General features: G+C 38.2%; 1 protein-coding gene across 1 annotated transcript; it reads right to left on the bottom strand.

Moving 5' to 3' along the window:
- Positions 1-26529, bottom strand: ACSL3 (acyl-CoA synthetase long chain family member 3). Its single transcript, XM_080349724.1, has 14 exons — positions 26167-26529; positions 19722-19899; positions 14041-14150; positions 12647-12785; positions 12264-12414; positions 11542-11665; positions 11203-11274; positions 10569-10708; positions 9745-9917; positions 9008-9082; positions 8214-8405; positions 6846-6960; positions 2788-2945; positions 1-598 (listed from the first exon to the last, which is right to left on the bottom strand). The coding sequence occupies exons 1-14, from the start codon at positions 26515-26517 to the stop codon at positions 435-437; spliced, it is 2142 nt and encodes a 713-aa protein (XP_080205850.1). The 5' UTR covers positions 26518-26529; the 3' UTR covers positions 1-434.
- Between the last annotated feature and the right edge of the window lie 1102 nt (positions 26530-27631).

Here is a 27631-nt window from a genome sequence, read left to right as displayed (position 1 = left end):
ACATCAATACCTTCTTGTCTTTAAATAATTAGGTAAAAAAAGGCCCCCAGTATAACCATTTCTTATATAGCCGAGTTCTCTCTATATACATCCAAATTTTAAAGATACAAATAAAACATTATACAGGATTTATAAATGTTTAAAAACTTGAGGCTTCAGAATCATGGTTTCCCAAAAAGACTCGGGAAAAATCCACAGACTGACAAGGTAGCAGAGAAAACTGGAAAAAAGGAGACAGACACAAGTTTGCTGCCGTAACATTTTACTAAACTTGCCAGTCATCATGGTGATGTTATCAGAAATAACAGCTTAAGCTGCAAATGAGGAACGGTGGTTTTGTGTCTTGATCCCAAGTGTTGAGACAGGCAATTCAAGTATTTCCTATTTGATCCAAACTCATTGTAGCAAAGTGGTGCAGAAAAAACCAAAACCAATTATTTTCCATTTTTTCCATACATTCGATCAATGTCCGTTTGATAGTATGCTGTAAGCTCTTTGCGTTTTAGTTTGAACGCATCTGTCACTAGACCAGTCTCAGGGGTCCAAGGATCCGGGCTCAAACGAATTTTTACTGGTATTTCAAACTTCTCCAGATTAGCTGCAAAAAGAAACATTTTTAATATAAAATGCATATGTAACCATTTTTTCCACAGTTAGGCCCAAAAGGAGGAACCAAATTGTCACACAGAAAAGCACATGACATAAATGAAAAATTGCTCCTTAAATCCCCCATTAACCACGGGGCTTTGAAAACCCATGTGGTCACAAGTGGAGTGACAGGATCCACTGGTAACTGCAGCTTCCATAGAAATACTGAAATAAACCCTGGCTGTTTGGGTATCAGTGCACGGAAGTGACAACCTCAAAATACACATCATTGTATCATTCTTCTGGTATTTATGTTCTGGAAATACTGTCTTAAAATCCATACTACTTAAGCTTGTAAAAAACCATGGGTTTTGTCCTAAGTTGTTCAAGGAAACGAAGTTCACATGGTGGCTGTTCCCCTTACTGAAACAGAACAGTGCTCTGCATTTTATACCTTTAGCACAAAACACTGTATCCCTTGCAAGAGCTTCTGCTATGGTTTCAGACATAGGAAAAACAAGTAACTTGAAAAAGTAGCCAACGGATGGGCAATATTAAAAAATATATATATTTTTGGATTAAATTATTTAAAAAATTGTAATTATCCTGTGCAACATGCCATTTTTAGACTTTTCTGCAGCTTTCACTCCCCTTGGCACTAAAAATCACTGAGTTTGGAGGTTTTTTTGCAATTTAGCACTAGAAGTTGTAATAGTACTGTAAAAGTAAAGCCTATGATGCCAAAGTGAAAAGCAAAACCAAATACAAAATAACATCAAAATGTACAAAAATGCCTCAGGATTAAATCAAATATTCTATTTCATCAATTTTAACAACACTTTTAATTCTCTTTAGAATAGTTAGCGCTGCACAAAAAAGGAAAGGCAAGTGACTTTGTCCATGCTTTCCATCACAGCAGCTCCTCAGAGTGACTCTGCCCATGTGCTCCAGGCAGCAAAGAGAAACAGCCTGGAGACGTGGGGCACGGAAAAACCATCTGCTGCATGCTCCTGTAACAGATGTCTGCAGATATACCAGTCACAGAGCTTAATATATCCACAAGTAATACAGAGAAAAGACAAGATTCTTGGAAGCATAAAGTTATTTGGGGTAGAGAAGATGAGGGCAAATCGCAAAGAGGTGTGGAAGGACATCATGATATTGAGCAACTGCAAACAGCAGAAAGTGTCCATTGCAGAGAAGTGTAAATGAGAATGTATACGAAAAACAAACTTAATATCCAAAATGACCATTTGAAAAGCATTTTGTGGTCATAGTCAACAGCTTTCTGAAAAAGCTCAGTGCTTAGTAATGGTCAAAAGCAAATACAAGGCAGAAATTATTATGAAAGAACAAACTATCGCTGTGTAACTGTTCAATTCTGCACCAGAATCACTAAATAGACTATGACCAATTAGCATGGAGAAGATGCAGCTGAGGGTGGAGTATAACAGACACTGAACAAAATCACAAGTGCCATTGTGACTGTTCACCGCCTCTTCCATAGAAGAGCTGGGCAGAAGCAAACCGAACAAGCAGATGGCAGCGTTAAAACAAACATGAGGCATTTCTTCAGATAAACACGGCTGAGCTCTGCAACTCCACCATCAGACAGCGTGGATACTGATACAGAATATTTACGTAACTTTAAAATGCGACTAGAGGAGTTAATGGGAAAAAAAAATACTGAAGATTACAAACTACAAAGACACTGCCTGCAGTTTAGGAAAACCCTCAGATTGAAGTCACTGGAAGGGAGGGAAGCCCCTGTCACCATGGGCTTATTTCAACTATGCACAGGTATGTACTAGCATGCAAGACTGTCCTAACATACAAGATGGATATATATACGACCCACATTCTTTTGAACCAGCAGCTAGGGCCAAAAGGATACTACAGGGCACGTTAAAGAGCATCAGACACACACACACACACATATATAGGGAATTGAACTAGGCTGAAGTTTGTCATGTTTTTATATTCTTTACTCAGCTACTGGCCACGGTTTAAAAAAAACAAAGTTACATGAACAAGGACTGACCCAACATATGTTCCATTGTTGCATTTTTGTGTATGAAAATTTCACTTCATATATGTTCTATGAAACATACACACTCAAGGAAATCTTTTGAGGGCCTACACTCATCTGTTTCAGACATGACAGTCTGCAAGGTCCATGCTGTCTATCCAGGTACTCACCTGCCATAGCAGCCTCGGCCAGCACCTTCAGTACCTCTTTTTCCATCTCAGGACTGTTGCAGATCTCTTCCCAGGTTCCTTTAAATCCTTTCTTTCGAGCTAGTTCTACGAGCTCCTTTTGATTTGGCACAACAAATCCAATGACATAAGAATGGAAACTGAGAAGCATAAGGTACTTTAGTATGAATTTTGTAAAGTTAACAAGTCTTCAAAAATAACATTTAAAGTTGAGGGTTTGCACTTCATACAGAGATATTGCTCTTAATGGCTGGCTTTTGTTCACCTGATAATCTTTCTGAAAGAGTACGCAAATTACCCCTGCTTGCTTAAAAATAAGTGGAAAGAGAAGCTACTTACCTTACAGCAACTGGACTGCTTCAAGGTGTGCTGTCCATATGCATATTCCACTGTGTCTCATGCTCAAAGCTTTGGGAAGCAGCACCCACACGATGTCACTGCGCCCTGCCTCTCCTCATGTTTTGCATCCCGGTATGAAGACTGGTGTGCGGCTTCCCTACCTCAGTTTCCTCTCAACTGCAGAATCCAGTTACTGTAGAGGAGTAGAGGACTGCAGTGAAGAGGGGTTGGAGAGCAGGTTGTGGAATGAGCATATGCACAACACATCTCAAAGAACGCCTGCTTCTGTAAGGGAAGTGACTTCTCTTTCTCTTTCAAAAGTCCATACACTCACCCTACTGTTGGCAATCTTTATCTGCTCCTGATACGCCTAGAACACAGGGAGCTGTGATCGCAATGTCTTTGGAAAACACTGAAGAACTGCTTCCAGCTTGTGGTCCTCATCCTGTATTTCTGGGGTTTATTTAGGTGTAAGTATAATTTACATTTCCTCTCTTTAAACTGACTGCTGTTTTCAAGCACATCTCCATCTAGTCAAGCTTGCTCCGAATTCTAATCCTGTCCTTTAGTCCTGTCCCACTTTAACCACTTATAGATTTATTAAATCTTTTCAACTCTCTCCTTCACCAGACAGATCATTAATGCAAAATCCAGACCCTTAACCCCATATGGAGATTACTTCAGCTTATCCTTTAATGGTTCCAATATAATTTTAAAATACTAACTCTACATATCCTTTCAGTTCCTGTACATCGCAATTTTCTCCTCTGTTACTGGTATGAATATAATGGGCATCTGACAGCAGCTGTGAAGACTTTGCAAAAGTCCATTACAAACGGGCTTCCCTGGCACCATCTGCTGACAAGCTCTGCCTTTTAGCTGACTCAAAACTGCTCTCGTTTCTCTCTTAGTAAGTACGTACTTACAGAAAGACTTCAGATTAGCCTCAATATCACTTACTGCTTGCATCTCACCTTCTGTCTGTGCCTCTCTCAGATTTCTTCCGGCCCACACACTCATGCTATACTCTGTACTGAACCCTTGGAACTTTGTCTAGGATCTACTCTGTGATGTGTATTATGCATGAAGGCATTCACAACAGAAACAACTCTGGCACTTTGATCCCTGGCTCCTGTAGTCTTTTGATATGCTTAAGGTCATGTCCAGCAATAGTATCTCCAGGGATAAACAGCACACAGAAGTAACCAGTTGGCTGGGTAAGCCTCAAACTTCTGGTTCATCTAAAATTTCGCCTCTTGAGTAGAAGCATACTTCCTCTGGACAAATGGGTTCATCCTACTGTGCTTCTTCCTACAAAGAGCACCTTGGAGCTCACAGCTCCTGGAATGTGTAGCTTTTCATTCTACATCACTAAGTTACATCTTCACTTGTTGCAGTTCAAATGCTAAAGCACCGTTTGTCTTGGAAGTATCCTGATGACTACCTCTTCTCTCTGGAGCAGCTACTTCACCTTCCACTACTGTTCCTTCTGCAGATCTTTGGAATTTGCTACTAGCTTCTTCAGTCTTGGAGGTCATAACAGCAGCATGAATTAAGACACTTTCAGAATTTTGTCCTTAGGACCTCCTTAGTCATCTCCTCCACACTAAATGTCTCTCCTTCATTAGGCATCCCCATTCCCTTGCTGTGCTTGAGATTCTACCTGAGTACAGCTCTCAGACCTATGGCAAGACATATACAGTGGCACCACATGTCGACAGCACCATCTTCATTCTGTGAAGTCTGGTCCTTATCAGCTCCCTGCTGAGAACTCCCTTGGTTTTTTTGCCATGTTTGCTCATTTTTCAGGTAACTGAACTACTCATTTCCCTGACATGATGTTTGAGACCCAGTGAATACATCCTGGATGGGTGAAGTGCTGATAAGGCAGTAAGAGTCTCCTCTGAAGGAGCTCTAATCATTATTCCTTTCAGCAAACATTTTATTCCTTATCTCACAGAGTATTTTGTCTGAAGGGGTCAATTAAAGTAGCTTTTGAGGCTGCAATATCATGCAAACACTTTTGATTCCCTACCATCATGTTCAGAGGAGCTTTGTACCCCAAGATATAATGTTAAATGACAGATTTTTTGTAAAAGTCTGCCCTCCTTGTCCTTTTGTATGTGAGAAAGACAACAGCTACAAATGAAGGCCTCCTCTTGCATAGAAGATAACCCAAAGCGTAAGGAGAGATAGGAGATAAGAGAGGCTGTAGGCACTGCTAACAAGAAGTCTCCGAGCTCACACTGCTGAAGTGAGTCTGTACCCACAATGGAACGTGCATACGGACAACCATTCAGAGAATCCATGTTACACAGCTACTTATGCCAAATTACACACACGAAAGTATTAAGAAGAAATACAGCAGCAGAAAAACCAATCTGGAATGTACTTGGATTCTGTTTGCATACTACGTTTAAAAATCGCTCATAGGTTTTCCAGTTTTTAAGTAACAGACAAGACAGACTATCAAGTCAAGTGCCTGACACATGCAATGTTACATTGACCTGGCAAAATTAACACAAAATTTAATAGTAGAATTCTGATAGTGAACTTTAGTCCTGGAATAGCAGAAATGACCAGCTGTAGGAACCTCCTTCTCTACAGACGGTAGTCAGAACAGGCACATCACGTCAGGCAGTCAAAGCAAAGACGAGATGCACCCAACAGGTCAAGAGGCACAAATAAACTTAATATAATGGAAGTTTTCTCAGCAGTGGCATGCCCAATGCACATTAGCATATTGATCCAAAACTGTCAAAATTGAAGTTACAGGATGACTACCATTAGTTTACACCAAAAAAATACCACAGAGAACCAGGTGAACAAACCAAAAGTTAATTTTCTATTTATTACCACTGAGCAATTCTCTGGTATGCTTGTCCTGGCCTCTTTCAAATAAAGCTATCAAGTGGGGCTGTTTTAGCTATACTGGAAATCCGAATATTTCTGATCATTCAGAATGACTTTCCAAACATCAAAATGACAATGAGAAAGAAAGACCACCTGAACTATATTTATACATGTATACATTACACATAGGTAGGAAATTCTACAAATAGAAGCTTAAGAAGTGTTTGAGCCTTTGTATGTCTAATTCACCAGTATATGTAGAAAGCAAATAATAAATGATAATCAAATGTCCTCTCTAATTGTGTGTTCGCATTGTAGTTACAGAATATTTTCTCTCAAGCTTCAAGGCTTCTGCTGGTGTACTGCAGGGGCTGAAGAAAAGTATTTTCAGTGTGCACAGCCAGCTTCTGGGCTGTTGGTGGGGCTTTTTCCCCCCACCTTCCTCTGAAGTACAACAGTACTTCCTCTGAAGAACAGATCACAGCTAAATACAGCAAGGACAAAGTGTCCTAGGGCTTCTACAGGTAATAATCTGTAAAGTGCCTGAGTGACGTCTGTTATGAACGCACTCAGGGCTTAGCTGCTTTTTAGATCAGGAAAAAGGGACTGAAAGAGCCTCATTCTTGGCATTTTCCAACAAATGATGAAAAAAAAGGGAACGGAAAAATAAAAACATACATTTCAGATGTTTTAGTTTTGCTAAAGAAAGTTATTCCTTTGTATTGTAAGAAAAATCCTTTTTCAACCGGTTTAAAAAATTCCAGATATTGAGTTGCAAAACTCTTGCTTATGGCTCCAGTAAGACAGACAAAGAATAAAGCAATAACAAAGAAACGGCTGCCTCTTACCTGCTTGCATACACACAAATATTATCTACCAGTGGAAGAGTCTTTAGAGCTGCTTCTACTTTGCCAAGAGAAACATATTCTCCTGCCTGGAGTTTTACCAGATCTTTTTTACGATCTATTGAGGAAAAAAGGAATTACATGTTAATTACAGAACACAAAATTTTAGACAGTGATTCTATACTTTTCCGAAACGTATGTCCAAATGCCAAAGGTAAGCTGATGCATGTCTGATGAATGTACCAGGAACATTTGATATCAGGTTTCCAGACTCCACATTTTATCGATTTGTCCCTCACATAAAAGTGAGGGACATTTCAATTCTGCGCATTTTCTGCCTTTAGAACAGCATTTCCTATATGACGGCACTGTCACATGAAGAGAAGACAACCAGGATTATGCAAAGTCAGTCTTTAGCTAGAAGCACACATATTGTGCTGTCTGGTGCAGATGCTTAAGGCAGGAGTTGCACCATTTGGTGACATTTTGTTATTCAGTCCCAGGCTAAATCCATATTCAAAGAGCAACTGTCCAACTGCTATTTGAAACACAACAATAAGAAACAAAAACTAAGCCCGAAGCACTTGATGTCATCGTACGCAGCCCAAAGGCAGCTGCGATGGCAGCCGGCAGCACCTCTCCTGTGCCACACACCTTCATGCAACTCGGTGCAGCCAGGCAGGGGGTTCTGCGGCTGCATGACCTGCCCAACCAGCGCAAGGCAGCTGTGAGGGGACCCAAGATTCTGCTCATATGATAAACCAAATAAGCTTAGTTTTCAGGATTAAAGAGCACCCTGAATCACCCACTGACTTCAAGAAAGACACCTGGTAGCTTATAGGTCACCAATTTTTGTGCCTACAGGATCAAAGAATTACGAGCCTATCACAGGCTTATGTATAACACCTTTACCTTAGTATACTTTTCCCCTAGCTCTTTTATGATAAAGGAACATTCTTCTTATAAAAGAATGGCCAGATTAAAAAAAGGCTTATTTAATTCCTGAGCACATATTACCAAAAGAGCCCTTTCACCGAACCAAATTCCACACTTACAAAATTATAAAATCCAAGGCAGCTTGTCTAACTCAAATAGTGAATATTTAACTCTTTAATTACTACTCTTTAATTACTACTCAGTCTCACTAACAGAGTAGAGTCAATATCAAGACTGTTTTAAAAGGAAGCCAATTGTTTGAAAAGTCAGCTTTTAAAACACGCCATCAAGTTTACACTAATACATCAGAACTTCCCTTGGATGTATGGCAGGGGTTTGGATTGCATGCCAAGATACGGAGGGGGTTTTTTTGGTTAACTATAGTATCTAGAAACCCTGAAAAACATATACTTATCCCTTAATTTATTAACTCACCAATAATTTTTAGACATCCATCTTGATGAAACTCTCCAATGTCTCCAGTATGGAGCCACCTCTGACCATTCTCATCAACAGTGAAATCTTTTTTGGTCCGTGCTTCATTTTTGTAGTAGCCCACAGTCACATTTGGCCCTCCAATGAGAATCTCACCTCTAGGATATGGTTTATCAGTGTTGTAGTATCCACCTAAAAGTATGGTTTTTATTAAGTTAACAAGAATTAAAATATTCTAGCGCAAGAATTCCAAGTTTCAATATTTAAATATAGAACGAAACACTTTATTGAGTCCTTAGCCAAAGCTACCACTTGCCTGAATAGTTCAGTAAGAGAAGAGGTGGTTCCAATCCTTTTCCCTATACGAACAGCTATTTAACGTGTATTTACAAACAGAGAAATTCACACACGTACAGAGAGCAAATGCCACCTCCATGCAATCTTTCTGCCAGGACTAACAGGCTTTCAGTTTCATATGGGCTTGAATAAATAAATAAATCAATAAATAAACACACAAATAAATAAATAAATACATTCCATCTCCTATTTTAGGAAATTTAAAAAAACTATGAGGTTTCACATTAGCCCAAAACACCTTTAAGTATCATGTTTTTCTACTCCACAACACATAAAAGCCTATAGTGAAAAGAATTCACCTAGGTACATATATTATGATGACTACTTTTAAAATTATTTCCTAATGGCAACAGAAGTATCATGCATGCACTTCAGCTGAAGTCTTCTGAATCCAGCACCTCTCAGACAAACATATAGGACCTTTCTTGCAAACTCACCTTCTTCCCAGTTCAGTAACTTGATTTCACAACAGACTAAAGGTGCTCCCACTCTCCCTGTACTGTAGTCACAAGCTAGAGTTTAAAAAAAGAGCATTTTTCAGGAAAAAAAAAAAGTTGTCATGCACCTTATTTAGTGCAAATTAACTATTTGTTTCTGAACTTTAATTCATAAAACCGAATTTCCACAAAAAAACCCCACACATCACAGAAGTTTGTGGATCACCAATGAACATAATACACATTCTACAAGTCAGCATAACCTAGCCATGAACATTAGACAGTCCTCATACAAATCCCAGGTAAATCACACCACTGCCAGAAAATAGCAGCTCTGTTTCTGTCACCACTGGGTGAGAGTGAAATTTTAGGACTTAAAGGCAACAGAAATCATTAAGTCCCATTACAACTAAACTAAAATCAGGTACAGGCTCTTACATTCAATTTTTAGTATTCCTAGTGTTCCAGTATACTCAGCAAAATTAGAAATAATTTATTCAGTTCAACTGGTAAGTGCAATAATGCCAAGATCCCATTCCCACTATTACAGGTTTCTCTATCACAAATGAGAACGTTCATTTTAGATGTAGGTCACCAGCTTTAGCACAGTGTGTCAAAACGAGCACTCCTACTGTTTTACACATTTCCGATTACAAGTAGTCCCCAGGATGCCCCAGTTAACGCTTGGTGGCACAGGGCAGATGCACAGACTGGCACAGATGACCCCGCTCACGCACCTTCCATGATGGTGCCGGCTCCGGCCGATTCCGTCAGCCCGTACCCCTGACCCACGGGGCAGCAGAAACAAATGTTCATGAACTGCTGGGTCGCTGCCGAGAGCGGAGCTCCTCCGCAAAGCAGGATGCGAAGCTTCCCACCTAGCAGCATTCGTACTTTCCGGAAAATAAGGCTAAAACGCAAAGATAAGAGTATGTATCTGTTGCTTAAAAACAAAACAAGACAGTACCTAATTTTGTATCTGAACTGAAAGTTTCCACCATCTAAACTTCTATGGCAATGAAAATTTTGACGTAGCACACTGAGGTTTTCAAAAACACAGGCACAGATTTCTAAGCTTGTTTCCAAATTCTAATTTGAAGATGGGTTTTAAGAACATAGAGTCCTGTGATTTTCTTCCCAAAATAATTTAAATAAGCTGTATACATTTTGCAACTATATTATCCTTTAATCTCACTAAAGTTGGAATCGATCCTTATGGGTTCCTTCTAACTTTAGATAGTCTGATTCACTTCTGTAAAAACAGGAATACCTACAGCAATAGACTTCTCATCTTACTCAAAAACAGTATAGATACGTTATTAAAGTCTTGATGAAATAATGCAACCAATAAAAAACTTCTCTCAGTTTCAAGTTAAATAACGCCCAAATTATATTAGTAAATATTTAAAACCATCACACATTTGTTGTTTCAATTCACACTTAATTGCAGACTCATTCAAAATGTCAACATTAAAACAAAGAAAAGCACAGGAAAAATCAGATACTATTCATACGGCAAGACTTTGCAAAGCATTTTTTGCACCCTTAAAAATAAAATTACCTATCACAGAGCGGGGTAGTATAACCTTTGGAAATCTGTTCCATTTTGTAGTTGTAGGCCAAGATAAACAGATTCCGCTGGAAACTAGTCATTTCATTCACTTTATTCATGACGTTTTTGTAGATCCGATCCATAATTTCCTAGTTACATAAAAAGATTAACTCAAAGAAACACAAATCCTAAATTCAGTACAACAAAAAGGAAACATGATTTAGAAATTCTAGTGTGTTTCAGGTGCCAGCCCGTTCCAGGCTGCCTCCTCTTCACTGCTAAGAGACAGCAAGGTGTCCACAGACCAGGAGGAAGGCAAGCACACCTGAGCAGGAGCACCAGGTAACCCCAAGCTGCCTGTTGCCAACTATCTCAGCCCATTCATCTACTGTGATGAACAACAGATGACTAACTGAAATGGCAATCTAATCCCCACAGCTGTTAAAACTTCCAAAAATGTTGACATTCATACAATTAATGTTTATCGCCAATATACAATACCAAAAAAAAAAATTTCTAAGCTCCCTTAACAAAGGTCCTTTTTTTATTTACATTATGACTGCATTAATTTTGTTGTTAAAAAAACTGAATTATGAATATTTTAAAAATCTCTTTTAAAATTATTTATTCTTCAGTTACTCACCGGGACAGCTGCCATTAGGGTTGGCTTAAGTGTAGTAACATCACCTTTGCTTCCTTTCTTTATTTTAGAGGACTAAAGAGAAGAACAAGCTTACTAGCAGACATATTCAAGATTTTTAATACGAGAAACAAATGACATAGGACATCTCTCAAACCATCACTTTAAGTTATATGTTAACAATTAAAACTAGTTCAGAGTACCAATCATAACCACCAATACACTGTTTCATGAATTATAGAAAAAAAATGTTATATTTTTTAAGAAATATTACAAAGACCTGCTGTAAGTAATTATATATGTATATTTTTTTAACCATAAGGGCTTACAGCTACAACATACCTGGTCAGCCAATGTCTGAGGCGAAGAGTAACCAATGCGGCACCCATGAGACAGACACACCAGTTCAGCACTCAGCTCCAGAACATGGGCGAGAGGCAAATAGCCAATATAGACATCTTTTTCCCTGTAAAGAATTTTTAAAATATAGGTTTATGCTATACCATTAGAGTCCTCAGATGAGTCACTAAACTAAACTTACACAGAGCATACTGTAGAACTAGAGAAAGTGGAAAAATGCCTTTGAGCTTGAGAATGTGTTTCAAATAATATGGGTTTTGTTTCGAAAGTTGCATACTGCACACTGTAGGTTTAAGGCATGAACAAAGTGTGATGTTTACTCATCCCAAGACAACTAACCATGTGTTATGGTTGTGAAGGCAACGCTATGGACAAGATTAAAAAACTGCACCAAACAAAGAAACCACAGAATTTAACAGTAACCAAAGGCAGTACTGCTTAGGGAAGCTTTCAGCCCTCCTAGTGCAAGGTGACCCACAGGGTTGTGTGCCCTGGTCTTGCCCATATAGAGAAGATAAGAGAACAAACAGCACATGAAGTGATCCTACCATTTAATGCAGCACAGGAAGATGCTCAGACATCAGTTCATAGTGTGATGTGTCACAGACAGAGCAATCTAAAACTGTTAATGTTTTACATAGGTAGCTGCATATAATTTTTGATTCACTACTCACTTTTGCTGGTAAATATCTGTTGGTACATACCCCACTTTTGGAATCCTCTCAGCCATTCCAGTTATCCCAGCAATTATGTTGCAATGGGAGATCATAACTCCTTTGGGAACTCCTGTGGATCCACTTGTGTACATGATCACCGCAATATCCGAGGGCACAGGCCTGGACTGCTGTTTGTGTCCTGTAATTTGTGTTAAAAAAAGAGAATGTATAATGTGTGGAGAGCTTCCCAGACTGGGAGATGTGATATACTAACATATTTCAGCAGTCATTCCAATATAACTATATGACTATCGCTACCACATTACTCACTGTGTAATTTTCTGAGACCTGCAATTTCCCAAGGTTTAGTCAACAGGGTCAACGTAAGACAACAAGTGAGCTGATCCAAAGAAAAAGAAGAGACAACCTACCAGTGTCTGCCTTGGCGCCCATCGCCTGCACTGAAGCCATCGTGTGAACAATGACGCCCTTGGGAAACTCGGACCACGTTGTTGGTTTGCCATCCACCGTAATGATGTGTCGCAGCAGCGGCACCTGAGAAACAATCGCCTGTGGAAATGAACATGTGTTCAGAAATGCAGAAGAATTGTGCCAATAAGAAGGAAAAAAAACAAACACACCATCTACCTACTGTACACACTTTAAAAAGATTTTACTTAAAATATCTGAGAATTTAAAACATTCGGGGATAAACCCGTCTAGCTCAAACAGCTTGAAACTTTCCACATTTAGATTTGCAGGACTAATTGAACTTTCCACTTGAAGTCCAAAAGCTTTTCCAACCATTTACTGATCTGGGTCTTATTTCAAGAAAACTTCACAAATAAGACTGCAAAGACTTGTAGAGATAATTGACTTTCCAGTCTCAGAACACTGAGAAAAAAAGCCCTGGTGACAATGAGCTAAGACTAAGTCTCATGTTGCTCCTTGGTTACTACACTATTTCAAATAAGCAACAGCTAGCAAAAATACAGGAAATTATTAGTTAAGCACAAAGTAAGCACTTCAAACAAAACTGAGTTCTAAAACAATTATCAGTGTTCGAGTGGAAGAAGAGATTATTATCATCATCTCTATTAGAACATATTCATTCTCTTACTGCAAGCTGAAATAAATGCGCATTGTATACAAAAAGGTTTGGGAAATTTTCATTCGAAATTCAGCAACAGTGCATAGTTTCTAATTAAAACAATTCCCTTATGTGAAAGGTCTAGTTCCCCCAAAATACGTCATGATAAACCTCATGCAGATCAGCTGTTCCACTTGTATATTCAATCTCAGTAAGTCAAAAGAGATTTTTTGACTGTTCTCCATGTTTAATAAGCTTTTGCCTGCACTGCAAAACAGCTCTAACTCTTCGAGCACTCATCTTTAGATTTAAGAGCCGTTCTCTGCTGGGAAAACATCCAACAATAAATCAGGAGGATGATCACATTTGCCTATTCATATACAGCCTATACATTTTTCTGCTCTTCCTGTTTGCTTCAACTGTTAAATGTATAGGCACTAAATCCATCCAGAAGCCATAACAGTTTCTTGAAAAGGTTGTTCCAGGCAGCACTGCAGCTCTTCTATAGTGCAGATTGCTCATCCTGTTCTCCAAAGTCAATGAGGAGCCGCAATCCCAGTGAAGGCTAACTATGTTTTTTTATCTACGTGAAGACAGCTACATAAATCTTATTCCAAAAGAAGTGTCTGTCCTATAGAAAGCCAGTAAATCATTCTTCTCTACTATGGAACCAGGTCTTTTAACTGTAATGAACAGATACATCAGAAAGAGATAGACGAAGAACAGTTTTCTTACCTTCAGTTTTGTTTGCATCAATTCTTTACTAGTAATGATGGTGGTCACCTCTGTTTCATTTAGCCCATGAACTATTGCTGCGCCTCCCAGAGTAGCGTACAGAGTAACAACTGAAACACAAAACAGGTTAAAAAAAAAGAGTCAGTCTCTATTTTACGCTTTCAAGTATAGTTTACAATAAAGGTCTGAGATTAACCTATTCCAAGTTAGGCAAAACAGCAAAAATATTTATCAACTACTAGAAAAGTGGTACAGTTTTGTGCTTTAAAAAAATACTTATTGCTTGGATTTAAATACAGTATGATTTTCAGTCATTCCCAGTAGGAATAAAGAACAACATTGCCTGTTTTTACCATTTTTCCACCAATTTTCAGACCATTTTCAATGTCTAACTAAAACTACCAGAAGCACATTACTCTATGTAATTACCTTCTAGATCTACTCTAGTACCTTCATGGCTTTTACCATTGTAAAAGTAGGAATCTGTTCTCAGTGTAATACACTGATTAACAGACCTCTTGTACACAGGAAAGAAATAGCTTTCATTTATGTGACTTCTCAGAATTCACATGCCACGTTACCAGGCTTTTGCAATTGACTGCTAATAAGAAATTATTATAACACTGTAATACGTGTCATCAGCAGATAAGTCTCACACTTGGCAATAAATCTGTGACTATCATATTCTCCCTTCTATTTAAAACAACATAGAGGTTTAATCATCATGATCATTAGACACTGAACTGACATCATGAGAATACAGAACAGGAAGGAAATAAAAGATTTAGGAAATTGACTACCAGAAACACTGTTTCTTGTATTTAAGGACAGCTCATTAGCAGAGTGTTAAACCACCATTATTTCGTATTAATAATTTAAAAAACATATTTAATTTCCTGTCATTTCTATGGGAACTGCATGAGAAAAGACAGGAAGAGACTGGGAAAGAAAAAGGCAGCTCAAAAAGGTAGAGAGGTACTGCTTTCCAGAAAATAATGACTGCCTGTTTTCCAAGCAGAATGCTAAACAAGGGCTTCTCAAAACAGTTGTACGGTAAATCAACACAATCATAATAATTACAACATTGGTGGAAGTTTTGATCATGTTAGGTATCTGAATTTCTTCTGTACAGGGTGTTTGAAAAAGATGGACCCAATTTCAAATCACTGTATCATTGAAATTGGGTCCATCGTTTTCAAACACCCTATATTTTAGCTGAATATTTAAACGACATAATTAAAACAAGACATTCCATTGTACATTAGGGCTGTAACTGTACTATGTTCATTGAAGAAAAAAAAATAATAAAAAAATCAAACTCGGTTGTATTCTAAGATTTGAAATCCAGGGAGTTATTCAGTGCAGCATCCCAAGGAAAAACTCAAAAGCAGTTTTCTTAGTCAGAAAAGTAAATAGCTGACCTCTCCTTATTTTTTCCTTGTTAAAACAGTCCATTATAGTTCGGAACTGTTGCAGGGCAAACACACATGCACTGTGTTTTCTTTAATTTGGTGGGAGCAGAGTCCAGCCGAGCGCCTCTCCCGTTCCCACGAGCTCTCTCCACTCACTGCGCTGACCCCTGTTACACAAACATCTCACGGAAACTCAGCTGCCCCGAGCCAGCCAGCACAACCCAGGCGATGCACCCCCCGAAAGCACACTATAGGCTCTGAAATAACCGCTTATGCAGCTAATTGCTCTTCTACAAATAAGCGCATCAAGGACATCTTGCAGCTTTATGCTAGAGCCAAAGAAGAGGACATATATAATACTATTTATATCATGGTGTACTGATGTCACGGAGAGAAAACAACTGAGTAATGAGACTGATCTGTGAAATTCTCACTTCTCCACATAGGTACCTAAAACTTTTTCAGGCAAATCTGAAAGATGAGGTGATTTCTCTTCTTTCTCTCCAAGGTATACTGAAAGGGATTATCTTTCATGTTGATCTGTACACATGCAATAGTACAAGTGAGTCTCTGATATCTGGACTTCTGCTATGAATATCGCTCTAGAAGCCTGACAATATTAAAATTTCAACACAACTGAATTTGCCAGCTAATATACATGATTATATTATATATATTATACATAATATACATGAACAAAGCTCTACCCTAAAGAAACAAATAAAACATTTGCCATTTATTTCAATGTAACCAAAGTGTTAAACTGAGTATTTCAGGCTCCATCACACATAACAAATAAAAGGCAAAGTAAACCTTCAAAGGCTTTGGCCAAGTCAACTCTGACAAAGCCACTTCTGCTCAAGCTTCACAAAAGCATGATTAAAAAAGGAAACATAAGTTTTCCTGTTTATTACTTGGTTATACACTCAGGTGTTTTATCCGCCCACACTAGTGAAGAGCTCTTCACACAGATGAAGAGGAGATACTTTGGAAGAAAATCTGTTTTCATGTTAGTACTTTCCATTTTTGAACTAGCAATCCCACTCAACCTCTTGCAAGTACAAGACTTAGATAGCTTCAAACAATTTAAAATTTACAATCTGGCAAGTATTTCTAATCATAAAACCACTTATTTGTGTGAGTAATCCATAACATAAAAATTACTTTCCCCGCTTTAATTCTGTAGTACAAAAGGCATTCTCTCCAACACTAAGTATGAAGCAGATGAACCTGCTCTCTTGGCATCAATTCTGGGAACATCCCATCAGATTTAACACATTTCACATTCGGACAGAATGTCACAACACTATCACAGCAGCCGGCTGTTGTGAAACTTGTAAACTGAAAAATGCTAATATAAGTCATTTAGCAATATCTTGCCACACTACTTCTTCAACATCATCTGGATGTTATAATTCTTTCAGCAAACAGACTACGTGAATACTGCATGATAATATCATCATCTGCCAACACACAAGTCAGCCAAGTTCACATAAGATGACATACAGCTCTGATGCTAAACACCACGTCAGACAGTGCGCTGAAGCACGTCTCAATACGGGAATTTAAAACATTAATCCAATAAACCCAAAAACACATGCATACCATTCTACACGTGATATCCATCCACTATCTCAGATATTTCTTTTCCTCAAAGTACAAAATCTTCCAAGCATTTGTAAGTGTACTTCATTTCCAAAGAAAGAAAGAATTCATACAAGCCTTTGCATTTTATTCCCAGGATAGTCACTAGGAATCCAGATGCCAAAAGATGCCAAAAGGGAACTGACATGGTGTATTATGAGACATCTAGTTTAAAAGCAACACAGGCATCTCATCTGAGAGCAGCCTGTGCAGAACTCTGCTCTGGCAGGTAAGTTAGCAGCAGTCACTCCCTGAGGAAAGGACCAAAAATATCACTGAATTTAGGCTGGAAGGCACCTGGGAAAATCACCTGCACAAAACAGTTCACTAGAGCAGAGTGCTCAGGGCCACAGCCAGTCCAGTTTTAAGTATCTCCAATGATGGAGACTTCACAGCCATTCTAGGTTCCTGTTCTGGTACTTAACCACCCTCGCCATGAAGACATTTGTCCTAATATTTAATAAAATTTTCCTGTGTTTCAACTTGTGCCTGTTGCCTCCAGTCTTATCAAAACACACCTTTGAGCAGAGTCTAGCTTCATCCTCTCCATACGTTCCCACTAGACAGTTTTAGACAGCAACAAGATCTCAACTCATTTTAATGCTGAACAGAGCCTGCTCCATCAGCCTCTTCTCGCATGTCATGTTCTCCAATCCCTTCAGCGTCTTGGCAGCCCTCCACTGGACTCACTCCAGTACATACACCAAGGTCTTTTTTTCTACTGGAAAGCCCAGAGCTGGGCACAGTACTCTAGATGTGATCTCACCAGCATCCAAATGGAGAAGGACCACTTCCCTGATCTCCCTGCTACATGCATGTTACTACCACTCAGGATGCTGTCAGCCTTGACTGCAAGAAGGCACTGCGTGCTTGTGCTTGCCCGTTACCTACCGGGACCCCCAGGTCCTCCTCTGCAAGGCTGCTCTCTATCCAGTTGTCCCCCAGCCTACACCGGTGCACGAGGTTATCCCAGCACACAGGAGAATTTGTAACTGCCTCCTCCAGTTGACAGGTCCCTCAGCATCAGCTCTGCCCTCCAGTGCCCAGGGTGTGACCTGCTGTGTGTGCACTGTCCCACAATAAAGACATTGAAAAGCACCGGACTCTGTATCGACTCCCGAGGGCTGGCAGCTGATCCTGCTGATCAGTCCTTTCAGCCCATGGACCAATGAATTTTCCACCCATCTTACCAGCTACTTACGCAGTTTCTATCTAAATAACTTCGATTTACAGATACTACAATAGAACATGTCAAAGGCCTTGCTAAAGTCACAGTACACAACACCCATGCTCTCCTTGTCCCCAGAGACAGTCATCACACAAGGCAAGCAGGCTGATTTTGGAATGGTATGGGCTTGGGCAGTACCTCTTGTAACCAACTCCACCCTTAAAACCAAGGGAATAATACAGTGTATGGGTGTATACAACATAACCACACAGACCCACAGTAAAGACTTATATAAATGAAAACAGCTATATAATCATGAATGAATGGCTTCCCAAACTGAAACAGACTCATGCTTAAGAGCAGAGAAGGACCATTTAAGATACAATTTTCTTGTTAGGCTCGATTCCAAAATCTGAATATAGTCTAATCGATATATATCTTGAAAGTAGGTAGGTAGTAAATCAGGAATTTCTGCACATCTGGCTTTTACAGCCCATCTCTTACTGAAGGAAGGTAAATGTGGCATGGGAGAGAAGAGGCCAAAGCCTGTGAGCAACTGCAGGTTCCAGAGTGCCCTGTGGGAAAATGAGAGATGTCCCCCCAAGAACGTCACAGAACCCAGCCAGGCTGGGCACACAGGTAGGTGAATGGCATACTGAGGAGTGCCGATGGAACAGACATTTGAAAACAATTCCTATACCAAGTTGAGATCAGCACTTGATAGGTTTCTCAGCCAGAAAAACAGGCCCAAGACTAAAAGTCTGTCCTTAAGAACAGTCTCAAATCAGCAGGCAGGTTAAATTAGCATGTATTAAATGGTGTGGAATGGACTATGGCAAAGAGGCAGAGAGAAGAAAAGATTAAAAAAAAAATGTATCAGGCTCAGACTAAGGTTTGAGTTAAGGAATGACTTACAGTTTGGTACAGCAGCTTTTTAATTTGAAAGAGCTGTCAAAAATAAGTTTAAGTACTTACTTATTCCTTTTTACTTTTTAGGGATAATGATATGATAAACTCTAACTAAAATCAAAACTGAAGAGATGACAAGACATCCAGTTAAAACAAAACTTACAGGGACAGATGAAGGTTTGACGTCAACTTCTGAAACTGAGTCACTGAATTCATGTGTGATTTTTGTTTGTTTGTTTTTAAAAACTTAGGAATCTGTACTGATTTGAGATTGAAAGAAAATAAACCTCTCACAAATTCATTGAGCAAGATGTACTTACTGAAACCATACTCCAGCTGCAAACACACACACACTTCTCCATTCAGTAAGGTAAAACACAAGAAAGTGCAGCCTCTACCTTATGCAATACTTTTATTTGTAGTTTTAAACGCTCTGTAAAATTTTTATATGAAGTTCTCTTAATGTGCATACTGAAGAAAAAGGTTTGTTTGCACATTGTGTTGTAAGAACAAAAGACATAAATACTTTAGGAAAGAGGCAGACTTACGCTGGTAGTTGCACATAAAGCAGGCCTGTGCTGCAATCATCCACTCCGCTCTAGTCTCACAGAAGATAGCGATGTTGGTCTTTGGTTGCTGACCCAACACTGCTAAGCCATTTCCAAAATTAACAGCTTTAATGTATACATCTTCGTATGAAAGCCAGGTGTACTTGCCAAGGATGACCTAATAAGAGTAATAAATTCAATTTAGAAAATGGAAGTCCTTAACACATGTCCAACTACATCTCTAACCACGTGAAGAAACCACAGATGTTTGAAGTAGAAGTTGCTTAAATTCTAAAAGCAGTTTATTCAAGATAATGAATAACATTCTTGCCAAAAACTACAGGGATTGTGGAAGTTCTAACACGAATACTGCAATATTTCCGCACATTATCACCTCTGCTGTCACATTAGGAAAGCATACGACTCCCAGCATATTCCATAGGTTCAGAAGCCCCCCAAAAGGCCCTGCTTATCTGTCTCATATGTCTTTAGATTTTTTCCAAAGGTTTGTTTTATTTTACATAAAACGTGACAAGCACTAGCTAGTGCAATACGCACTCTCTATTTGCTTTACTGGATATTTGGGCTACAATCCTTATACAAACATGATACTCTGGTGTTCATTCTTAAAAAAAAAAAAAAGAAGAGGGCAACTGGAATGCAGAAAGCAGTATAAAGCAGTATATCAACGTGTCCTCAGTCCGAAATTGTGAAATCACCCTCCCTTTGTCTCTTCTGAAACAAATGTCAAGGGGAAGAGGAGTCATCTCTTTGCCTTTTTTACTGCTAAACAAAGTGGGACAGAAGACTGGACTGGAAATTACTGGCAAATCTCAGTAGTGAAAAAGTCATGTGGAAAAAGTTAAGCAATCTCACTTTTCTTCTATGTTGGAAAGCTGTTGCACAGTAAAATTAGACTTGAATTTAGAGTTCACTATCTGTCAAAAACTTCTATGAGTGTACTCGCACCTTAGAGTGCTATTTTCTCACTAAGTGATAGGTTATTTCTTTGATGACATCCTAGAAATTTTCATATACAGATATCGTACAAAGATGATGTTTTGCACTGAAAAAACAGACTCAAATTATTATACATTACCTGTCTAGCTATACAAGCAACTTGACAATTTCGAAAACTAGTTTTTATTAGTCAAGTATTTTTGACATCTCCTTTTGGGTACATAGCATTAGGAATAAATGAAAGCAAATGATTAAAGAAAAAGCTAGAAAAGAAAACTTCTCCCTCCTCCCTCCATTCTGTTTTCCAGATTTCATTTATCAAACTTAAATAAATTTCAGATTTGTGGACTGTAAATCTAACAACTTTTTGGCACGTTACTACATTTCTAATGGGTCTGTATTTCCACATCCGCTTGCTTAATAAAATGAATTTAAAAATCTCTCTCAAACTCTAATAAATCTATTAGATGTTACTTTTCTATCAAAACACTTTTTCAGACAGCTGAAGTTCAATGTTGGGTAACTGAGTTGTACCTAAAACAGCATTGCTGCATATTTCGCATTAACCTACTTGTTTAGCAGGACAAACCTACCTTAGCTTAGGACAGGTATATGTGCAGCTGCTTGGAAATTTCACTAATATTTTCATGAGAAAAACATCATTTAACATAACCGAAACACAGCACTTGCCAACATTAGGAATACTTAACAACTTGACCAGAAAATAAACATTTCTCACACAAATACCTGCTCAGGTTTTACTGTTGCGTTGACCGAAACTCAGCTCCACTGGCAAATGGGCCGTTTCAGAGCCAAAAACCTCACAGGACAAGGAAGATGACACTGAATTTCTCTGCTGTACTGGGTGATGGAATCAGTGCGGGCAGAGGGCTCAGTGCTACCCAGGGGTACGGCCCCAAGGAAAAGAACCTGCCACTTCCATTCTTTTTAGAAACACCAAGATATTTCTGGTGTGGAAAACTTTTACTGCTTCCAAAGAAAACATTGCATCTCTTCCTGTCCAACCAAATTTCAGTAATTTGGAATATTAATTCCAATTTGGGACATTTTTCCACCCAAACGCAGTAGTTTTGGCAAACTTGGAAATTCTTGACAAACTCATTGGCTGAAAACAATCTGCAGAAATTAATCAGGGACCCTTTGTACCCTTATACTCTACCTACAGCGGGGCCTCAGCGATGCCACTCGCAAATAATTAGGCCACCAAATACAAGCAGATGTCTGTTACCATTTCTGGTAAGTTCGCCAATCGTAAATGAACAGGTTTCAGTATTTTCCACCACTCATTGCGTAACTCACGAAAATTGAAATAATAAAACATTAAAAAGTCAAAAATAGATCTTTCTGAATAACACTTATGATTCTGATTTTTTCCCTTTTTTAAAATTTTAAATAATTTATCCTCATTGCTTAAACAAGTTTGATATAATGTAGTGAAAGAAGGTCTTATTGGTGCTTTCCTTTCTTAGGAGTTTAGAAAACCCACAGAAGGGAAGTACACCACTGTTACAGTTATTTTTCTATATGGAGAAATATAATTGTATTTCTGAAGAACAACAACGTGAACACAGATGAGATGACCTTTTTCAGTGCAGACAGTGACTTTTACTTTTCCTACTGCATTCTATATATTTTAATTCCCATGTTCCCTTCCTCCCCATGCCCAGCGTTTCTTCTCTGTCCCTATGACACACTAATTCTCTGCCTCTGTCGGAACGTCCCTTTCTTCTGCATTTCCCTATAATTGTCTTTTGCAGGACACAGAGCAGGTTATAGTTTCTCTCATCCTTCCTTCTGTTTATCTCCAAATCCATCTCTCTTCTTGGCCCTTCCCTCAGTAGCTTTCATTAATATTTTCCAATGGACAGTTTCTACTGTAAACAGCTGTGAAGACTGATGTTAAGTGTCATAATCTTTTAAACATTCACACGCGTTTAATTTTACAACTTTCAGAATTTATTTCTGCTAGATAACTACTTACACGTGTAAAGAAAGTAACTGTCCAAGAAAAGGGCCTAAGAAATCAAGATTGAGAACTGATTAAACAGACATAAAACCAAACACTAAATCAGAAGAGACAGCGCCTCTAAATGCTTACTTCAAAATATACTACTACATTAAATAGAAAAATACTGCCCTCTAGTGCACTAGCTTTTAAACATACCTAAACTGCAAGTTACTGAGTTATCTATTTAATGCATTGGAAAATATTATTAAATATCAGTACTGTACTAATATTTGGAAATCCAGCAGAGTACAGAGACTAAATGCTTGCTGCACAGTGAACATTTCTTTAGTGTGAAGGTGTCATACAATTTTCAGTAAAAAGCTACAGGCACATGTAGAGTCATTAAAATACCTGACTTCAGTTGCCTTTCAGGGTCTTCCTAAAAGTAGCTTATAGGTCTTGAAGAACCTTGACTATTACAATACAATTTGGAAACTACTGATCACAAATCAAACACATTTCCTAGTAGAAAGTCTATTAAAAATAACACAAAGGAGGCTATTTGAAATGCCCATTTTTGACCTTTTTCATATGAAAACACAGATTGCAGCTGAACACTTCTCAGAAATACCACCCTAAAATACTACTTACATAGCACCCTATGTTTTTCAACATCATAAGCTGTTCTTTTACTGCTCAATGACTTGGCATGGCAAGAACCTTCCTGCAATGCCAGGGTAAGTTTTAGTCTCAGCTCTGGGCAGCATGGCTGTGAATTCCCAAGCGCTCACCCATGTGCTCACAGCTGCACACAAGCCTCAGGCTTTAGGTGCACCACCATCTCCTACCAAAATCATGTTTATTTTCCCCCACTATGTCTTTCTTATTATGTTTCTATTAATTCTGTTCTTGGTTACAAGCCCTTTTTAAAACAGAACTATACAAACAACCCCCAAAACAAATAACAACCCCCTCGCCCCCCAAAGAACACACAAACAAAGCATAATCCACATACCAACATACATAAAAGGAAGCACATGACAACAGAACCTATAACTAAGACAACGTAAAATAATCAACCAGCAGAATAAAGTTCATCTTCTGGACATCATAAAACCTAAGTTCTGCTTAAATTCATTTTTCCAATTAATTACATCTTAATCTCTGAAGTATTTTCAACACTATTTTACCCTGACTTAAATACATATTTTATGAAATTAATATTAGGTGTGCTCTCCAATTCATGTATTAAATGCACTACAGAAGGAAACAGAAAAGCTAACTACATATGAAATAATTATTATAAAATGCAACTAAATAAGCAGAAGTAGTATTTGCATTTTATTAACATTCATGAATTTCTGCTATTTTGGCAATTACACAGGAATAAATAAATCTTTTGAACAATATAATCTGTAATTGCTTGAATTTTTATTATCTGGGATATCATTGTTCTCAGATTACTATATTATCTGATCTTAAAGATGTTAAATACCTAGCTTTAAATAATTTTAGCTAGAAGCATGAGCACAGTTCTCCTAAGAATCAGAAGCTTAGTATTTTACTTTTTTGAGATATATATTTACCCCACTAATGAATAGTTAATTAGGCTAAGCTAGCCCATTGCAATTTGCACAGAGACATCTTCTAATACGTAATGCAACCCAGTACACAGAGCCATGATCTACATTCAGATCTGCCCTGACTTGCAGAAAAATGCAAGAAAAATGACAAAGAAAAAATGCATCAGCAGTTCACACCACTTCTGGAAGGGAAAAAATCATCAACATGTTTTGCAACTCCTGTCACGTGTAGAAATTACATGCATTATAGCAAAGAAATACCTTTTCCAAAAGTTGCGCCAAATAAGCCTCACCAAGTTGCCCTTCCTAAGGAGAACCAGGCAATAAAAAGACGTGTGGTATGAAAAACAAAAATTAAAGGAAAAGAACCCTGACATTTAGAATCAACAAGGTGTCTTGTGAAATCTTACGATTTTCTTCACTTGCTTAAACATGTTATGAGGTGTTAAGAAACACTATATTCCTTAATGGAAAAAAAAAATAGAAGTAGACTTATGAGATAATGCCGTAACTTGGAACAAAATAAGACGGGGCAAGTATGGCAATCGACCATAATGAACTGTTGTGTCAAGCTTAGACAAAATTACCTAACTTATGTAATTTTTAAGTCTAAATACTTAGAAACAAGTTATTTAAGTAGGTCAACACCAACATTCTTCAGCTTTCCAATATTCAGAACACTTCGCTTACATAATGGAAAAGGCTAAAACTCCTAAGTTCTTAAGCCTTACGTTACTAATTATGTTTAATAAACAGAGCACAGATCACAGGCAGCCAAAGTTCTGATTTGTGCTCAGAAGCCCACTTTGTACAGTGTGAACTTTCTGTTTCTTTATAGGGCAATGAGGCAGCAACACGTGCATCAATACAGATGATATGTATCCATTTCCCCCAGCATTTCCTTCGCACTGAAAAATTAACTCCAGAGCTGGGAGAAAGTTTCATTAACAATTAAAGCTTCTGTGAAGATTCTAACAGAACTAAACTTTGCCATGTATTGTAATATTAATCAAATTCTACTTGAAACATTATATTCCTCTATCAGGATTAAAACTAGAAAAATTTAAGGAATCCTTTATTACATGAAGAGATACCTTTTTCTTCTGCAGGAAAAATAACCTTAACTAAAAAATGTCTTTACAGGCTGGAGTTAAAGGTCTGCACTTCTGTATTAGAAGTTAACACATGTGCCCTGTTAATGGTATCTTGACTTGCTTCTTCAGGCAAAACTGCATTTTTGAACAAATATAAAGCACCAACTGACAACACAAGCCTGAACTTAAAAGATCATCAAAATTCAGTCCCTTGAAACAACAGTTTTATATTGAAATTACATCTCTCACATGTATCATGATTACAGATTAACAGAGAAGTGGTTCACCTTAAAGGAGATTGAAGGGGGGAAAAAAATACAAGACTTAAAGTCTGTGCAATCCTTTTCCAAACAAAAACTTCATTTAAGCTCTGAATTCACAGGGCAAAACAGTAAATCCTTCAGTTAGAAATAAACATACAGGAAAGGCACATCTGAGGTTAGGCATCTAGTAATTTTTCTATATTTATCTGATTATCGTTCAGAATAACACAGAAGGAGACTTTTTTTTTTTAATTCACCTAAAAGGAAAACTTTAAAGCCAGTTACATCACCGGCTGAGTATTGAAAACAAATAACTAACACACATCTGCATTTTTTCCTTTGGCTAAAACCATAAAAAGGATATCTACTCAAGAATGCAAAAAAGGAGGCTTAGATTTGTTTTAAAGGCCAAGTAAATTATCTAACTCCCAATCCTTTGTTAACTCTTTTCACAACTATTTATCTAAGAAGAGAAACTTTTCCCCGATTTGCTTCACTGGACTAGAAATACTGCAAAAGAAAGTAAATGGACTGAAAGAACCCAAAAATCTTGAGGCAGACTGCAAAAAGACTTACCTTTTTAAAAACTTTTCCTGATGGTTGGATTTCATCTTCCTCTTTTAGGATTTCACGTGTTCCCAAGAGTTTTTTGTCCTTAAATTTAGTTTTAGCATACTTAAAAACTTTGTCAAGTGTATCACATCCAGGATATAAAACAGAAGCTAAGCAATGTTGACTGTTAACAGACCTGTACGCAGCCCCAGGCTTGTTATTCACAGGTTTAGCTTTAACCTGCTTGGCTTTTGCTATAGCTTCCCTTGATCCTGAAAATATATGCCAGGGAATGTAAGTTACAAAGGTGTACACCAAGATGATAAAGTTTATAAACTGTAGAAGAACAGGGTTGATGTCATGCTTCAACTTCATTTTGGCTGTTTGTGAAGGTTATGAGGAAGAGTTCGGAAACATGGATCAATCAGAGAGGGATCCAAAAAGATCTGGAAAAAAGAAAATAAAAGGTTACTGGTAAACTCTACAGATATTGGCAGGGGGGTTATTTTCAAACATATTATAACAATCCATATGCCAGTAGGTCTTTTCATACAGAAATCTTAAACCCTAACACAAATTAAGTAATACATTGATCCATGAGGAAGAACTCTTCCATTCCCATTTAACAGACTGCAGTACTTACTAATACTTTTATTTCTTTGGACACTACACAACACAAATAAGGAGTTCGGGACCTGGGTTAATCAAACGACGTGTGAACACCATGTATTTATCTGAAAACATTACGTGATTATACAATTGAAAAGATTCTCTCTGACCACCATCAGAACACGTCCATGTGCATCTTCACTAGCAATCTCTATGACCTCTGTCTGTAAATCATCAGCCTCCAGACAAGCCCTAAGACACCGGCAATGCCACTGCTCTGCCCGCACAAACCCCGAGCACTAAGCAGCTGAAAACGCTTTCCAAACGCTGTACAGACTGGGACACCGATGTAAGAGAGGGAAACCGTGACCTTCCTCCACAACAGAACTCTGCTGCTTCTTTCGTTCCTGGGGACTTTCCATCAGCCCAGGGATCTCAGCCTCAGTACCAGTATGCAATGGGCACACCTGCTACATAAACAAACACGTCAATAAGGTAACTAATAATTGGTAAATACTGCAAAGCGGCTAATAAATATCCCCCAAATCAGCAACAGCACTGTGAAGAGATGTGTAACTTTTTCCAGCATTCCTAGTGATGCCAGGATATTCACTGTGACTTGTTTTAAAGCATCATTTATAATTTCTGAAGAACACAACTTTCTAATGTATTCTCCTGTGAAGGCAAGAAATCACGCCATCTAGCTAAAAGATTTCTTTAAAAAATCATAGAAAATAGGGACACTTGTCATAATGGCTACATCAGAGAATGAGCTACCAGTTATAAATATCAGTGCTTTGTGCATAAAAGCAAAATGAACCAAAAATCCACTTCACTCAGTTAACTTTTCAAAGGTATTGATACAACTGTATTAAAAGCA

Source organism: Nesoenas mayeri, assembly GCF_963082525.1.
Source record: "Nesoenas mayeri genome assembly, chromosome: 9".
Classification (NCBI taxonomy): domain Eukaryota; kingdom Metazoa; phylum Chordata; class Aves; order Columbiformes; family Columbidae; genus Nesoenas; species Nesoenas mayeri.
Note: the sequence above shows the minus strand (reverse complement) of the source record. Positions and strands in the feature narration are given on the sequence as shown.